General features: G+C 43.7%; 1 protein-coding gene across 1 annotated transcript in view; it reads right to left on the bottom strand.

The window, feature by feature from the left end:
• Positions 1-41: 41 nt before the first annotated feature.
• The window catches only part of mmel1 (membrane metallo-endopeptidase-like 1), a 20,673-nt gene continuing 2,199 nt past the window's right edge, over positions 42-18,515 (bottom strand). The window contains exons 2-24 of the mRNA XM_083668738.1: positions 18,355-18,515; positions 17,734-17,778; positions 17,039-17,098; positions 16,269-16,430; positions 16,024-16,104; positions 14,167-14,262; positions 12,217-12,335; positions 11,641-11,706; positions 11,392-11,526; positions 10,852-10,941; positions 10,436-10,572; positions 10,176-10,269; positions 9,771-9,899; positions 9,420-9,518; positions 7,795-7,878; positions 7,388-7,491; positions 7,074-7,132; positions 6,448-6,567; positions 6,050-6,183; positions 5,773-5,838; positions 5,477-5,572; positions 4,721-4,797; positions 42-4,621 (exon numbers count right to left, since the gene is read on the bottom strand). The exon at positions 18,355-18,515 is cut by the window's right edge and continues 13 nt beyond it. Of these exons, the coding sequence (XP_083524864.1) occupies positions 4,522-4,621; positions 4,721-4,797; positions 5,477-5,572; positions 5,773-5,838; positions 6,050-6,183; positions 6,448-6,567; positions 7,074-7,132; positions 7,388-7,491; positions 7,795-7,878; positions 9,420-9,518; positions 9,771-9,899; positions 10,176-10,269; positions 10,436-10,572; positions 10,852-10,941; positions 11,392-11,526; positions 11,641-11,706; positions 12,217-12,335; positions 14,167-14,262; positions 16,024-16,104; positions 16,269-16,430; positions 17,039-17,098; positions 17,734-17,778; positions 18,355-18,511 (2,310 nt within the window). The 5' untranslated portion in view covers positions 18,512-18,515 and the 3' untranslated portion in view covers positions 42-4,521. The remainder of the gene's footprint in view (positions 4,622-4,720; positions 4,798-5,476; positions 5,573-5,772; positions 5,839-6,049; positions 6,184-6,447; positions 6,568-7,073; positions 7,133-7,387; positions 7,492-7,794; positions 7,879-9,419; positions 9,519-9,770; positions 9,900-10,175; positions 10,270-10,435; positions 10,573-10,851; positions 10,942-11,391; positions 11,527-11,640; positions 11,707-12,216; positions 12,336-14,166; positions 14,263-16,023; positions 16,105-16,268; positions 16,431-17,038; positions 17,099-17,733; positions 17,779-18,354) is intronic.

Raw genomic sequence — 18,515 nt, 5'->3', positions numbered from 1 at the left:
CTACGTTCCTCAGTAAACAGACCCAGACCAAACACAGGAAGAGATGCTTAGACAAGATCATTTAATCCATTGTACTGAATACATATACATGTAGCTGTTTTTACACCAAGATATAACTTTACTTTAACTTTACAAATTGCATACAGCATTATATATGCAATATTGTTTTGCATTTAAATCACAAAACACAGCACACGTTCAGAACATCATGAGTTTACATCTCAAAAACCTTTAACATTAAAAGTTTCAGAATAACTCACTGGTCTGAGAAATAAACCACAAGGATTCAGCTCAATAACTATGTATACAGTAACTATATCATGGTCACCATAAAACCTTTGAGAGCAGATATTTGAAACATTCCCAGTAAACAATGAATCGATAAGCGCTAATGACAGATTTGGAGTCACAAAAATAGCTGTCCTTCAGGTAATTATACAGCAGCAGATCTTTCACCTGTGAATGCCGGAGGAGCGAACAGAAGTAATCCTATTGTTGCCTCAGATAATTCACCGAAATAATAGTTCCACTGGTTCCGTTGGTTTATGGCTGCAGTGGTGGTTGTTCAGTTGCAGAGGGTTACAGTTATGCAGTGATAGTTATACAATAAACATGACCAGTTGAAAGTACTCTTATCACAGGCTATGTGTGTTAAAATGTTGCTATACACAACAATTGTATGAAGTACTCTATGTACAACTTTGAAAGCGTATATGTGCAAACAATATCATATATAACACCTTTATAATGTAGCTTATGACATTCATTAAAAAGTTCTTTACTCCGTCCTTAACTTTCTCTCCAGGAAAACCAGCCGCAACTCCTCGGCTAAAATATCACTCTCAAATACTGTAGCCCCCGTATACATTTAGCTGTCATGTTAGCCAAGCTAAATCTGCTTTCATTGGCAACATTCCCAGAGAAACAGTCCCCAGTCACAAAGCTATCGTTTTCCCTTGCACAGGACAACAGTACAAGCCATTATGATTCATAAACAAGCAAAGAGTAAAGGTAAACAAAGCTTCAAAGGCAGATATATTATATATGCACATTCAATAAATCTCTGCTGAGACGTAACAGTCATGTTCAATTGACCAAGGCATCCTGAATGTTGTCAGTGACTGTCAAGCATTCAGAACATATCTGTGCGTTTGTTCTCCTCTAAAGCCCTGTCTTTGTTCCAATATCGCGGGCCACCCACCACTCCATTTGATCATGTTGTCAGGTTCGCCTGTCCTCTCTCCTGTTCCGCTCTTTAGCTCTGCTGCCATTACTTGTTAATCAAGGTAGAAAATAACAGTCCTGGCCCTGACCAGCTCTTTAATGAGAAGCCATTTCCCCAGAGTGTTTTTTCCCAGAGCGGTTAGCACTGTGGCCACACTCCAACACACAACCTTTCATCTGTGTGGCGCTGATCAATGAGACAGAGCAGGAGGTACCTCTTCATCTGCTGCCTCTCTGCCTCCCTGCCTCTCTGCCTCCCTGCCTCCCTGCCTCTCTGCCTCCCTGCCTCTCTGCCTCTCTGCTCCCTGTGTGTTCTGGCCTTCACTCCTCATCCCTACGCACTCAAGTTCTGTGTGGTGGTCCCGGTATGGTAGCTGTTACCGGTATGGTCGCTGTTACTGTTACGAAAGGTTTTACCGGTATGGTAGCTGTTACTGTTACTGGTATGGTAGGTGTTACTGTTACTGATATGGTAGCTATTACTGTTGCTGGTATGAAAGGTGTTACCGGTATGAAAGATGTTACTAGTATGAAAGGTGTTACTGGTATGAAAGGTGTTACTGGTATGGTAGGTGTTACTGGTATGTTAGCTGTTACTGGTATGGTAGGTGTTACTATTACTGGAGTGGTAGCTGTTACTTTTACTGGTATGGTAGCTGTTACTGTTACTGGTATGGTAGGTGTTAATGTTGCTGTTATGAAAGGTGTTACTGGTATGGTAGCTGTTGCTGGTATGAAAGGTGTTACTGGTATGGTAGCTGTTACTGGGATGGTAGGTGTTACCGGTATGGTAGCTGTTGCTGATATGAAAGGTGTTACTGGTATGAAAGGTGTTGCTGGTATGGTAGGTGTTACCGGTATGAAAGGTGTTACTGGTATGGTAGCTGTTGCTGGTATGAACAATGTTACTGGTATGAATGGTGTTACTGGTATGAAAAGTGTTACTGGTATGAAAAGTGTTACTGGTATGAAAGGTGTTACTGGTATGGTAGCTGTTACCGGTGTGGTAGCTGTTACTGGTATGGTAGCTGTTACCGGTGTGGTAGCTGTTACTGGTGTGGTAGCTGTTACCGGTGTGGTAGCTGTTGCTGGTATGAAAGGTGTTACCGGTGTGGTAGCTGTTGCTGGTATGAAAGGTGTTACCGGTATGCTGTGTAGGTCTCGTTGTCACGGTTGAGTTCTTTGATGTATTGCGGTGCGTCTCTTCTCAGAGGATCATGTGTTCAATCATGGCAAGACGCATTTCACAACAACAGGTTACGCAGTTATATACAACATGACGCAGGTCTATTATTCAATAAATACCCAAACACTTCAATCATTTGGACTAATTGGTATTATGCACCTCCTCTCCAAGGTGCGGTGCAACACCTCGGAGTGACCACTAGGATGTCTAGACAGCCAAATCAGACCATGGGCCATAGGAACGCACGGCTACGGCACAGCACGCACAGAAAAGAGTTATCCAGGTCTCCTCTAACAGGCATTTGCCACATGTGTCCACGTGATTTGTGTTATAGTTGAGAACCCTACACCCTGAAGGAGCAGAGGGGGAGTGGAGGGGACGTTCTTTTTCCAAACACACTCTGTGGAGGAACCCTGAACCCACGTGTACTGTTTGTGAAGCGCCTATCTCAGGGAGGTTTCCTTCCTCCATTCGAGGAGATTGTCTTTGTTTTGCAGGTGGGTCGCCGGCTGAGGCATGACTGCACATTCCTGATTATGTTATATAAGCATGTCCCCCCGTTCTGCCTCTGCTGGTGATGTCATAAGCGAGAAGACTAGGCGCTGCTACTCTAAGCCACTTAGGCAAAGGTGCGTAAGCGTCATGGCTGAAAACAACAAGTATTGTTCTCATGTTTTTGTTTTTCGTTTTTATCTTTAAACCAGAAAACCCACAATATCATATACTAAAAGGCTTCTCTCTGCCCCCTTTTTGAAAAAGCAACACTTTGTATTATCGATGCTGGTCCCTACTGTACGTATACTGTCAAAAGGCCCAACATATAATGCCTGGTCTGGTGGACAAAGCCAGATATAAGGAGCGCTGGATAATCTGTTATGTATCTGAAACATGTTCTACCACAACACATACAGTAGGTAAAACCACCTACACTTTCATGCCACGATGTAGGTTATTGAGACTATAGAGTAGCCATCATGAATAAAACACTCTCCTTGGCTTATCATCAGCACATCCCAGAACTGTGCTCGGCAATTTTCCCCAACAAATATCCTCCTGAATAGCTTTATACACTGCAGATCTCATATGGACAGCTAAAGCAACACATTATAATCCATCCTTATTTCTTCTATTATTATTATTCTATTATTATTATCTTCTGTTTAAAAGGTTCATATAAGGTTAAAGCTGTGAAGGTTTAACAGTCTTGAAGTCTTCAGGTAAATTGTTTCATTAAACAGTGGATTAACGGAGCCTTGGGAGCGTGGCCCGCTAGGCCGGCCCTCTGCTCCAACTCACCGCCGCTCCATATTTTCTCACAGAGCTCATCCTGATTCCTCAGTCACGCTGCAATGGCTGAGAGTTATCGCTCTGCCCCTTATCACACATGGTTAGAGAACATCTGGCCTCTCGCCAAAACGTCTCGAAAAAACAAATATATCTTGTATCAGATAAAACCGCACGAGGCACCTCAGTGCCAAAAGACATAGATTTAAGCCACTGAAATATGTGGGCTTCAAAGCACGGTGTATTTTGTCATTTGAATGACTTGGCATAGAGATCAAGGTGTTGTTTCAGAATGAGTCTTAAAACGTATTTAAAGCCAGCATTTGGAGCCAGCTGTATAGGCTTAAACCTATTTAACAAGGTCTCTGTTTTATAAGTTTGCCCTGTCATTTATCATGCACTCTCTCATTCACTCACTCACCACCCACAGTGGTATACAGCAAAACCACTTGTAAACAAGAACAAGCAAAACTATTCACCCACAGACAACATTTCTAAGTTGAGTAGCCATGTACACACTCAAGCAAGTGTCCCTCCTGTCTCACTGTAGTTTAAGTCTGCTCCAAGTGATGAAACTGGGGTTTATTTTGGACAGTTACGCAGTCTATTTATATACTGTATATATTTACACACTGTTAAACACGGGTGTAAATATCTGTGTTAGCTTCTGCCATGTACTGTAGATCTGTGGGACATACTCTGAGGCAGAATGGGCCATACGGCATGGTGAATATAACACAAGTTGGTAGTTTAGTTTATGTTCTCAAGTTCAGTCGCCCCGGTCCAGAAATAAATACCCAAGGTAGGTAGCTGGAGGCAGGAACTGGCTACCACACCCGACACTTCATCTGAGGATTCATTGGACTACCTTTTTTGCACTGGAATGCTTCGGAGAAGGCTCCGAAGTTCTGCAGGGAGCCAAGAACCCTGTGGGAGAAAAGAGGTGAAGACAAGAGTGATGGCTGGAGATTGACAGAATGTGGATCGGCTCGTGCCAAAGGCTACATTTTGACTGTTGGTTCTGACCTGTATTCCAGGGGACTGTGTGAGTCCGTCTTGATCGACTGGCTGGCATATTCTGGCCGATAGGAACCGCACCACACCTGGAGGGGAAGGATATCGATTCAAATTTTTATAAAAGCAGACCACATTATGCGTTATGACACTGTGAAGACATTATGTTGATACTAGAATCTATGTATCGACCGGATTTTAAATCAGTACCATATATGTTCACATTGTACCTTTTTTTTGAAAATATACAGCTTTTATGTATTTTGGCAGATATTAATGCAAACCATGAAGAGATGATGATTGCCAGAAGCACCTTTGGTGCAGGTCTGTTTGTGTTGCAATGCTGTTTGATTGCCGAAGTTCATAATCCCAGCAGGGATTGTACGGGGATGTTATACAGATTTGTAATAGGCTTTTTGACCTGCTTTTGGATGTGGAGTGTCAAACACAGCCTGGCTAAGCTCTCGTCTTGTTTTCTCTGGCACCGTGGCGGTTATCTTGGCACAAAGTCTTGACTCCCAGGTAGGAAGTCTGACATAAAGTTATGATCTGTTATTGTTTAAGAGTACATTCCAACCCTCCATTGTCCAATTGTTTATTTCTGAAAACCAATAATTCTACGGAAAAAGCATCCATTTGGGGGTTTGTTGTCAGTCCTCCAGTCTACTCAATTTGTAATGTATTGTGTTTAAAACAAGATATAGTGCTTTCTGTAATTCATTGAGTTTCGATGAATGACACGACAATCAAGTTTTCTTTGTTACTCACTTGGGCAAAGTTAAGAAAGAAAAGCTGCTTGTGGTCCATGTCGAGACCGGGTAAGCGAGGCTCCTCTCCCTCTCTGTCCATCCACTTCAGGTAGGCCTGGGACCACATGGGAAAACATACACATGTTACATGTATTCACAGCAGGGGAGGCTGGTGGAGGCAGAAATCGAGCCCATCCTCCGATTTCTACCTCCACCAGCCTCCCCTGATTCACAGACACTGTTCAGTCACAGTCTATGTTATATTGGGGTTCAATTGCCTTTATAAAGACTATTGTCCTATGATTTTGATGACACCTTATAAGCTTGACGAACTCCTCCGTTGTCTGCGATGTTCTCGCCCAGAGTACTGATCCCACTGACCTGGGGGGGGGGGGGGGGCACACAGAGAGAGACTGATCAAACTCACAGCACTGAAAAAAAACACTGTTGGGGGGCTCTCTCATCCAAATATGGTGGCACATCAAATGTAATCAATACAACGTTTTGAATCATTTAATGATTATGTTAATGATTATGTTAATGATTATGTTATTATTATGTTAAGAACTATTTTTCTCACAAGGAAACTCACATTTTGTCCTCCTGCAAGCTTCCAGTTGAAGTTGCCATACTGTTGCACCATGCACTGTGACTGATCGTTAAAGTGCTCAGCAGAGTAGTTACTCCACCAGTTGAGCATGTTACCATCCTTATCGAAGTTCCGCCCTGTGTGCAAAGGTAAAGAGTTGAAAACAGTTGGGATACTATCTGGCGAAAGGCTTGAAGAATCATAAGCAAACATTTCCCCATGAATAGATAATCCCCAGTGCGCAAAGATGATGCAACATGTTGGAGCTGAACAGCGACTGTTAATTGGGACTTGATGTTTATCTTGGCCCGACTGGATGGCAACTACTAAAGTTCTTTAGAAACTCCTCAGAGTATTTTTTTTATCTACAATGCTGTCAGTGTGATATTTAGCAGCCTCACCTCTGTCATCAAATCCATGGGTTATCTCATGTCCAATCACCATCCCTATACCACCAAAGTTCAGCGCCTGGAGCTGTTGTTTACTGAAGAACGGAGGCTGCAGGATTCCGGCAGGGAACACTAGAGTCAAAGAAACCCAGATGAACTAAAGAGCGTCTGTAAACCTGCATCCTAACAGCAAAGCATGTTTGTCATGACAACGACAGCAAGGAGGTCGGCTATTAGCACAAACAGATCTGGGGCAACCCAGGCTACACCAATCCCAGCTTCAGATCGTAAGAACCAGATCGTAAGAACCAGATCGTAAGAACCACCGCACATTACAGTCGACGTTCTAGCGTCGTCTGAGACACCAGTCATTGCGGCGCCCCGGGCCAATCTCTTTAAGCAGCGGCTCTTGTGTGCACTGGAGCCTGAAACTGGTTTTACTCTGTCAACAGCGGAAAAAGCATTACAGCTAGTCATTATTCTCAATGACGCGTGAGTGGAAGTGGGGTTGAGAAGCAAGAGTCTCATGAACAGGGATGTCGTATCAGAGCCAAACCACCACATCAGTCCCCATTACAATCGTATGAGTCTGCGGTTTGTCTGTCACCGGGTGGTCCGTCAGTTGGTAGAAATCATACCTATCTGGTTTCTGTTTGGTGAGTAGAAGGCATTGACCACAGCAGCCCCAATGATCCACCTTAATGAAAAGAATAGCATTTAAGCATCTGTCAGGGGAGGCTGGTGGAGGTAGAAATCTGAGGACGGGCTCATTGTAATGCATGGAACGGAATGAGGAATGGTATCATGATACGTGTGCTTGAGACCATTCCTCATACTGTTCCATGCATTACAATGAGTCCTGCGATTTCTACCTCCACCAGCGTCCCCTGGTGTAAATGTGCTTGTGTTCATGTGCGTGTACTGTATGTGAGACTGAATGGATGTAGCTTACAGGTCAGGGTCAACTGGTTCCCTCAGCTTCTTCAGACTCTTGTGTGCCTCAGATTGCAGATTCTCAAGTATGTTCTCAAAGTAGTTCTCCTCTGTAAAGTTCAGCTGCAGAGAGAGAGAGAGAGAGAGAGAGAGGGAGAGAGAGACAGAGACAGAGACAGACAGAGAGAGAGAGAGAGTGAGAGAGAGACAGAGACAGAGACAGAGACAGAGACAGAGAGAGAGACAGAGACAGAGACAGAGAGAGAGAGAGAGAGAGAGAGAGAGAGAGAGAGAGAGAGAGACAGAGACAGAGACAGAGACAGAGACAGAGAGAGCCAACCAAGACACACTCAATATGTCAAGTTTCACTTAGAGCCAGAAGAAACAGGAAGAGAGTGCCTAGGATGCAAGTGAGCTCTCACTCACGTGGGCAAACTCCTCGTCAAGCTTCTGATTGTCCTCTTCCAGGATGTGGTCAGGATAGCCAATATGCTCCTTGATGGCCATGGCCTATAACGCATATCAAATCAAATCAAATCGAATCAAACTTTATTTATAGAGCACATACACCGTCATACACAATGCTCTTTCCAGGAATATGAATAAAAAACAATTAACAAGACAATGAGACAAAACATGATAACAAGTCTAACAGTCATGGGGGTTTAATACAGTCAAAGCAGAGAACAAGTGAGGACTGTAGAGACTAATGCATGAGACTAGGATAGAGACTAATGCTTGAGACTAATGCTTGAGACTAATACATGAGACTAATGCATGAGACTAATGCGTGAGACTAATGCTTGAGACTAATGCATGAGACTAATGCTTGAGACTAATACATGAGACTAATGCATGAGACTAGGATAGAGACTAGACTAGAGACTAGACTAGAGACTAGACTAGAGACTAGACTAGAGACTAATACATGAGACTAGACTAGAGACTAATACATGAGACTAGACTAGAGACTAATACATGAGACTAATACATGAGACTAGACTAGAGACTAATACATGAGACTAATACATGAGACTAGACTAGAGACTAATACATGAGACTAATACATGAGACTAATACATGAGACTAGACTAGAGACTAATACATGAGACTAATACATGAGACTAGACTAGAGACTAATACATGAGACTAATACATGAGACTAATACATGAGACTAGACTAGAGACTAATACATGAGACTAATACATGAGACTAATACATGAGACTAGACTAGAGACTAATACATGAGACTAATACATGAGACTAATACATGAGACTAATACATGAGACTAGACTAGAGACTAGACTAGAGACTAATACATGAGACTAGACTAGAGACTAGGATAGAGACTAATACATGAGACTAATACATGAGACTAATGCTTGAGACTAATACATGAGACTAATACATGAGACTAGACTAGAGACTAGACTAGAGACTAATACATGAGACTAGACTAGAGACTAGGATAGAGACTAATACATGAGACTAATACATGAGACTAGACTAGAGACTAGACTAGAGACTAATACATGAGACTAATACATGAGACTAGACTAGAGACTAGGATAGAGACTAATACATGAGACTAGACTAGAGACTAGACTAGAGACTAATACATGAGACTAGACTAGAGACTAGACTAGAGACTAATACATGAGACTAATACATGAGACTAGACTAGAGACTAGACTAGAGACTAATACATGAGACTAATACATGAGACTAGACTAGAGACTAGACTAGAGACTAATACATGAGACTAATACATGAGACTAGACTAGAGACTAGACTAGAGACTAATACATGAGACTAATACATGAGACTAGACTAGAGACTAGGATAGAGACTAATACATGAGACTAGACTAGAGACTAGGATAGAGACTAATACATGAGACTAGACTAGAGACTAATACATGAGACTAATACATGAGACTAGACTAGAGACTAATACATGAGACTAGACTAGAGTCCTCCAATTTCTACCTCCACCAGCCTCCACTGGTGTAAAGGGTCTGTTTTTGGTTTTGCACTGCTGTGTTTGTACCTTCTCTCTGGCCTTCTCCTTAGACTGAGGGTCCATCCAGCTCAGCTCCTCCAGCGTTTCCACGTACGCTTCCTGGATCTTACTGATGAGGTCACTGACCTGTCAACACAACAAGTGTATAAATAAATTATTCACAGTGAGAGCAAAGACACACACACACACACACACACACACACACACACACACACACACGCACACACACACACTACACTCACACACACACACACAAATGAGCTGCCCCTCTCATGCTACGAGTGCAGCCGAAACTGCTGCGATGACAGTGATTGACTATTAAAACCAGAGGGGGATCTTCCTGTTTTTATCCGCCTCCTGTCTGCACCAATAACTCACCATGCGTTTGCTCTCCCCAGCGAACGTCTCGCGCACGTACAACGCCCCCACCGCGTTCTCCATGGTGCTCTGGACGTACCGCACGCAGTCCCGCCACCGCGCCTCCTCCACCGTCGTCCCGTACAGAGCCTGACGACACGCATAAACACACCGTCAAACCCAACGCAGAACAATCCCAGATTTATGGGTCCCTGCTTCTTTCAGGCTTTTTCCTTTTTTTCTTCACCACCCTGTGTTTCCCCTAAAACGTTCCCATTGTGCTATTTTCAGTCGTCTGCGTCTCTCTCTCTCTCTCTCTCTCTCTCTCTCTCTCTCTCTCTCTCTCTCTCTCTCTCTCTCTCTCTCTCTGTCTCTCTCTGTCTCTCTCTGTCTCTCTCTGTCTCTCTCTCTCTCTCTCTCGCTCACCTTTTTATAGTTCGCCCTGGCGTCTTTGAAGCGACGACTCAGGCAGCTGAGTCTCTCGATGATGAGCTGCCATGTGAGGTAGTTCTGCATGGTTCTGGAGGAGGAGAACGTGGACATCGGGTAACGTCAACCAGAATATGTTTTATATTTTAGATTCTTCAAAGTAGCCACCTTTTGCTTTGATGACAGCTTTGCACACTCTTGGCAAGGTGTGTCCAAACTTTTGACTGGTACTGTGGGCGTGCAGGGCGGAGCCTCACCTGACGCTGTGCTTGGAGAGCACCTCATTCATCTTCTCCAGGTAGGGTGTGCTGTAGACAACCACGTCCTCCTCCACCTGTACCTCTACCGCCACGCTGGACAACACACCTCGGATGTATTGAGTCCAATTAAAGCCCTATCAAAAAAAAACAGCTATATTTAGCTTGAGCCTTGACCTGTAAACCATTAATACAGGGATATACTGTGTAGTACAGTACAAATCAAGGAAGGCTGGTGGAGGTAGAAATCGGAGGACGGGCTCTTTGTAATGCATGGATTACAAAGACGTAATGCATTGTAACGTATCAAGTACATTTTCCTCATTCTGTTCCGTGCATTACAATGAGCCCCGTCCTCCGACTTCTACCTCCACCAGCCTCCACCGATAGGAATCCAGTGGAGTGGAGGAACTGACATTGAGGCTGTAGGTCTCCTGCAGTTCACTGAGGGTCATCTTGTTGTAGAGGACGGTGACGTCCTGGCGCTCCTCAGCTGGGGACGTGGCCTAGTGGAGAAGGACAGCATAGTGGGACGTCTGATGCACGGACATTTCTGATGACAAATACAAACCGTAGTATCCACCCATATTCATGATGCTCAAACTGTAACATGTGTGCAAAATCAGAAGAGGGTGTCTGTAGATCTCAGTTTAATAAACGTATATGTTGTTTATCTAATTCATTGAGGGGGGTGGGGGGGGTGGGGGGGTCTCCCTTTAATATGGCATCAGTGGAGGTAGAAATCGGAGGATGGGCTCATTGTAATGCATGGAATGGAATGAGGAACGGCCTCATGTTTAACACCATTCCTCATTCCGTTCCATCCATTACAATGAGCCCGTCCTCCGATGTCTACCTCCACCAGCCCTCCCCTGCGTGTCACCCTGTCACAATGCTTCCTTCCACCTTCTGTCCCACAGCTCCTCTTCCTGTTGGAGTGACGGACGGGCACTCACGTTGGCGATGTCTGTCTCCAGCTCCAGCACCTGCGTCATCTCCTCCCACACATGCTCGTCATCCTGGGTCAGGTTCCGGTCCTCCCGGGCAATCTTCGCAACGGAGACCATGAACTGCAGGTAGGCCTCTCTCACCTAGAGGGACACACAGCACAGGCAGTGACGACACTGTAACCTTGTCTTTTCCAGTGAAATTATGTTAATATTATGTTAAAAAAACAAAAAAAAAACATGGTTTTAAGAAAGAACCCTTTTGTAGTTTCCATCGTTGAAGTAGTAATCCCTGGACGGCATTCCAAGTAATGGTTGGTCAATCTGTCAAAAAAAAAAACACACCCGTCATCCCCAAATCACCTCAAATACTGTTGAAGAACTGCAAATCTATACATGTCGTACTTGTGAAACAGAAATAGACAAACAATTCTCAGTACAGCCCAAATGACTGTAGATATCGTCTAAAGTACATCTGAAGACTCTAAACAGTTCTGTCTAACTGACAGGTATATATATATATATATATACAGTACCAGTCAAAGGTTTGGACACACCTTGCCAAGAGTGTGCAAAGCTGCCATCAAAGCAAAAGGTGGCTACTTTAAAGAATCTAAAATATAAAACATATTCTGGTTTGTTTAACACTTTTTTGTTTACCACATAATTCCATATGTGTTCCTTCATAGTTTTGATGTCTTCAATATTAATCTACAATGTCGAAAATAATAATAAAAAAAAAATTATAATAAAAAAAAAACATTGAATGAGAAGGTGTGTCCAAACTGTTGACTGGTCCTGTTCGTCTGAAGACTCCACACAGGTGGGACTCACGTAGATGATGTGGCGCCGGGAGTCACGGTCGTCCGTCCACACGTACATGTCCAGCAGAACCTTCTTATGGTACCGCGAGGTGAGGACGGCCAGGGTGTCCTCCAGGCTCCACGCCTCCTCTGGCGCCACAGTTAAAATGACACACAACATCAATAGACCGCACGGCGTTCCCAACGCCATATAACCCTAACCCCAACCCAAGAGACCTCTTCACCCCCACTACCCCCCTGTACTAACCCTAACCCCAACCCAGAGAGACCTCTTCACCCCCACTACCCCCCTGTACTAACCCTAACCCCAACCTGAGTGACCTCTTCACCCCCTCTACCTCCCTGTACTAACCCTAACCCCAACCCAAGAGACCTCTTCACCCCCACTACCCCCCTGTATTAACCCTAAACCAACCCGAGAGACCTCTTCACCCCCACTACCCCCCTGTACAAGTCTTTCTCCTGTTAAAAAAAATAACCTTAAATCTTCTTCTAGCATTGTGACTGCCAATGGCCCCTAGTCTGAGCATTGATTACTTTATCTTATGATGACTGATGGATAGATGATTCACTTACTTAAACAAATGTATTTGTTGTAAGTCGCTTTGGATAAAGGCGTCTGCTAAACGCCATTAATGTAATGTAATGCAATGCTATTCAATCAACCGGTAAACCCACATGTTGTAGAGACTGTCTCCCTCTCCGACAGCCAAGTATACCATAAGTCGCGTTGCTCCGCATTAAACAGATGCATAAATCTGCCTGTGCAGATGCACTTATGTGGTTAATTCAGTTTGGGCCACCGTCCTTGATTATATTTAATTACCCTGGCGACAGTCAGCAGCTTGTTGTCAAATGCTCTATTTTAGGGATCGGTCACAGTGCTGATGGAGGACCTGCTCAGACGCTCTGCCCACTCACCATGATCCCCCTACTGCAACTCTGTACCTGACTACCTGACTACCACACTGTACCTGACTACCACACTGTACCTGACTACCACAACACTGTACCTGACTACCTGACTACCACTACACTGTACCTGACTACCTGACTACCACAACACTGTACCTGACTACCTGACTACCACACTGTACCTGACTACCACACTGTACCTGACTACCACACTGTACCTGACTACCTGACTACCACAACACTGTACCTGACTACCGCAACTCTGTACCTGACTACCTGACTACCACAACACTGTACCTGACTACCGCAACACTGTACCTGACTACCTGACTACCACAACTCTGTACCTGACAGCCCTGGATGGGAAGGGTGATTCTGGTGGATTAATAAGTTGCATGATGATTGGTATTGGTGTTACAGTGGTCAGATCAGTCACAGGCTGCTCGACCAGGCCTTTGTCTCTCTGTGCACAGAAGGTCCGCAAAAGGATTTGTTTTGTCTCAGGCCAAGCTGCTGGTGCCATTCCCATACTCAGCATGGTAAACACCTTCACCTCAGGAGGGGCACCTGCTGCCCATGTGAGAAGACAGAGAGCAAAGAGGGGGGGCAGGGGGGGCTGTTTATCTTAAAACTGAGGACCGGCCTTCAGCTCCTCAGAGATCCTCCCTACTTTGTTGTATGCTGTATATCTCCCTTGTGCAGATTGTAACACTGAAAATTGACGGTTTTTAGTAATACTGACGGTGATCTGATCTCCACACATCACACCTGAATCTAGAATTCCTAACACCCTGCAGCACAGCAATGGGGGTCAGTCTCTCTCAGAATGTCACTGAGGCTCATATCACTGTACTATTTCTGTACGAATGTCCCAGCAGGTTATGTGTGTGTGTGTGTGTGTGTGTGTGTGTGTGAGAGAGTGTGTGTGTGTCCGTGCACGGTGTGTGTGTGTGTGTGTGTGCGTGTGTGTGTGTGTGCATGCACGTGTGTGTGTGTGTGTGTGTGTGTACACGTGTGTCTGTTGTGTGTGTGCTCGTACGAGTACCTGTAGTGCTGTTCCAGTCCTCTGAGGCGACAGGCCAGTCTCCTATGCTATCAATGAGGCGCAGGAGAGGCTGGGAGTCACGTTGCTCTATCAGGCCTGCAGAACACACCATACACCCATCAGTTAGGGTTATAATCATAATATAATAATAATAATAATAATAATAATAATAATAATAATAATAATAATAATAATAATAATAATAATATAATAATAATAATAATAATAATAATAATATAATATAATATAATAATAATAATAATTATTATTATTATTATTATAATAATAAAATAATCATAATCATCATCATAATATAATAATAATAATAATAATAATAATAATGATAATAATAATATTGGTCCTCTGCGGCTCAGTTGGTAGAGCATGGTGCTAACAACGCGTAGGTTGTGGGTTTGATTCCTGCTGGGACCATATATACTGAAATGTATGTATGCACTCACTGCAATGTAAGTCACTTTGGATAAAAGCGTCAGCTAAATGGCGTATATTATATAGTTAGGGTTAGGGTTAGGGTTAGTCAGTTAGTCTAGCTTGCTCTGGAACAAACAGGGATTGTTTGAATGTCAGGGCACAGGAGTATGTATGAGGAGTATGTTTTGATAAGGAGTATGTATGAGGATGTTTTGATAAGGAGTGTGTTTTGATAAGGAGTATGTATGAGGAGTATGTTTTGATAAGGAGTGTGTTTTGATAAGGAGTGTGTTTTGATAAGGAGTGTGTTTTGATGAGGAGTATGTTTTGATGAGGAGTATGTTTTGATAAGGAGTATGTTTTGATGAGGAGTATGTTTTGATGAGGAGTATGTATGAGGAGTATGTTTTGATGAGGAGTATGTTTTGATGAGGAGTATGTTTTGATAAGGAGTATGTTTTGATGAGGAGTATGTATGAGGAGTATGTTTTAATAAGGAGTATGTTTTGATAAGGAGTATGTTTTGATGAGGAGTATGTTTTGATGAGGAGTATGTATGAGGAGTATGTTTTGATGAGGAGTATGTTTTGATGAGGAGTATGTTTTGATAAGGAGTATGTTTTGATGAGGAGTATGTTTTGATAAGGAGTATGTTTTGATGAGGAGTATGTATGAGGAGTATGTTTTGATGAGGAGTATGTTTTGATGAGGAGTATGTATGAGGAGTATGTTTTGATAAGGAGTATGTTTTGATAAGGAGTATGTTTTGATGAGGAGTATGTTTTGATAAGGAGTGTGTTTTGATAAGGAGTATGTTTTGATGAGGAGTATGTTTTGATGAGGAGTATGTTTTGATAAGGAGTATGTATGAGGAGTATGTTTTGATGAGGAGTATGTTTTGATAAGGAGTATGTATGAGGAGTATGCATGAGGAGTATGTTTTGATGAGGAGTATGTTTTGATAAGGAGTATGTTTTGATGAGGAGTATGTATGAGGAGTATGTTTTGATGAGGAGTATGTTTTGATGAGGAGTATGTTTTGATAAGGAGTATGTATGAGGAGTATGCATGAGGAGTATGTTTTGATGAGGAGTATGTATGAGGAGTATGTTTTGATGAGGAGTATGTTTTGATAAGGAGTATGTTTTGATAAGGAGTATGTATGAGGAGTATGTTTTGATGAGGAGTATGTTTTGATAAGGAGTATGTTTTGATAAGGAGTATGTATGAGGAGTATGTTTTGATAAGGAGTATGTTTTGATAAGGAGTATGTATGAGGAGTATGTTTTGATGAGGAGTATGTTTTGATGAGGAGTATGTTTTGATGAGGAGTATGTTTTGATGAGGAGTATGTATGAGGAGTATGTTTTGATGAGGAGTATGTTTTGATAAGGAGTATGTTTTGATGAGGAGAACACTGCTCACTCTCGTTCATGCAGGAGCGGTAGAGGGTTTTAGCCTTCTTAATGGCGTCCCGGTCCCGTTCGTTCTTCGCCTCAAGAACTCCTGTCAGAAAAACGGATCAAAAGACAGATGATTTCTCCCCTCATTGCTCTGATGGATATGACTGGTAATGCGGGGAATTCCATGTCATCCACTTGACCTTCAGGTTATTTATTCAAGGTTAAATGGCTGAGCCTGGAAGTCACTGTGCAAACACGTTGACTGACCCTTGAGCACGATCTCCAGCTTGTCTCTCAGGATGTCAAAGACGCTGTGATGGGAGCTGGTCTCCGGGATGACGTGGCGCTCCAGCCAGCCCCCGCACGCGTACTGGTAGAAGTTCTGACACGGCTCCACCGTCGCATCCATGTTCTGCAGCAGCCTCGCAGCTGCGTGGCGATCACATGCAGAAGAGGAGGGAGAGAAGGAGAGGTGGATCCAGCAGGAGAAATGGGTCAGGGTCGGCACTTCCGTCGACCCTATACCCTGTCAGGGGAGGCTGGTGGAGGTTAAAATCGGAAGGACGGGCTCGTTGTAATGCAGGGACCGAAACGAGCCTGATACCATTCCTCATTCCGTTCCATGCATTACAATGAGCCCCGTCCTCCAATTTCTACCTCCACCAGCCTCCACCGACACCCGTGCAATAACACTGTACTGTAATTCTCCTAGTAAACAACGATGTGTAGAGCTGAGCACTATTACACAAGCGGTGTACAGTAACAACACAAACCGCTCAACTAACAAACAGTTACTACAGGTAACCAGAGTGTGCCTGTCGAGTGAAATGCATCATGGGCCGTCCATCCTCACACAGTACAAACACTAAGTGCTGCTGCATGGTCTGCGTTCGTACCTCAACGGGCGTGACGTACGGTAGGTGGAACTATTTTTAGCACGTGAGGTGTTTTGGGTCAAAGGAGGATAATAAATTTAAAAAGGCATTATGTGTTGATGGGATAAACAGACAAACAAAGAAGTAGCTGTCGCTGTTCACCTGCTGTGACACACTCCGGCGTGGTGCACACGTTGCTGCTGCTGGAACGATACTGCTGCCCTGGGAAACAGAATGAACGGATGTTAGGGGTAAACTGTTTAGCCGTTTGACATGGAAACATTTCGCCGAGTCCTGGTACACACACTGAGCATGGGTTGACTTGGTGTGATGCCACGGTGTCTGGGGAACTTTAGACTTTGTCTGACAGCAGAATTGTGGCATGATGCCGTGTGTGTGTGGGTGGGTGTGTGTGTGTGTGTGTGTGTGTGTGTGTGTGTGTGTGTGTGTGTGTGTGTGTGTGTGTGTGTGTGTGTGTGTGTGTGTGTGTGTGTGTGTGTGTCTGTCTGTCTGTCTGTCTGTCTGTCTGTCTGTCTGTCTGTCTGTCTGTCTGTCTGCCTGTTTGTCTGTCTGTCTGTCTGTCTGTCTGTTTGTTTGTCTCTCTGTCTCTCTGTCTGTCTGTCTGTCTGTCAGTCTGTCTGTCTGTTTGTCTCTCTGTCTCTTTGTCTGCCTGTCTGTCTGATAGGAATTAGCTTTGTCAGCGATGACTCGACGACTGTTAGCTCACTTTTGTCTGACTCTTGCTGATGAAGCAACAGAAGGAATTAGGGGTGGACAGCATTCAGCGAAACATCCTCCCTTTTCACCAGATCTTATCTGACTGCATTTCGTAACAGCTTTCAAGGGCCAAGACTCACCATCAGTGGCTGAGCCTCTGGACACACCTGGTCTGTTCGATCGCTCTGCATTGGGAGGAAAGAAATGAAAGATGGACAATTCAGACGGAGAAGTGCAATCACATTTACTTTGTCATAGTACATTGTCAGTGTTCTTCAAAGTCGAAGTCAAAGAAGCTTAAAAATATTTGGAAACTGTGTGGAATATGTGGAAACTTCTCACAAAGTAAATAATATATTCTGCGATTTATGACCTTGTGGATACTGTTTTCACAAGATATTCCAAATGTGTTTCAGAATACAAACGTGCACTTGTGATTTGAGGCCATGTGTACCCTGCAGCGACTAAACACAAACAGCCTAAATCACTTCTGAAAATGTTGCCATGGTCTTTGAACTTTATTGAGTTGGAATTGTATTTATAGTTTTAATAGGGTTAGGATTATGTGATAATCATTCATACATTATGATCAGTGACATATTGAATTATGCATTCGTTTGGTTAAATCTACTTCAAATGTTGTAACCATTTGCGGGCTAAAAGCACGGTTACAAATGAATCAGGATATCACAAGCGTTTTCAATGGCACGCCAGATTTCAAAGAACTTGTCCTCCCTCCGCAGTTGCCTGTGTGAGCGTACCTTTGAGAGCCGATGTGTAGAGGACTACCAGTCCGGCGAGGGCACAGCTGACCAGCAACAATAAAACAGACAGTCCGATCTCCGCAACAGTCCAACGGCGCATCCCTGGTTTAGTTGATTTCTCCATGATATCCATTTGGCTTTCGGATTTTCCCATCCTC

Source organism: Argentina silus (assembly GCF_951799395.1).
Source record: "Argentina silus genome assembly, chromosome: 4".
NCBI lineage: Eukaryota > Metazoa > Chordata > Actinopteri > Argentiniformes > Argentinidae > Argentina > Argentina silus.
This window is presented reverse-complemented; position numbering and strand designations above follow the sequence as displayed.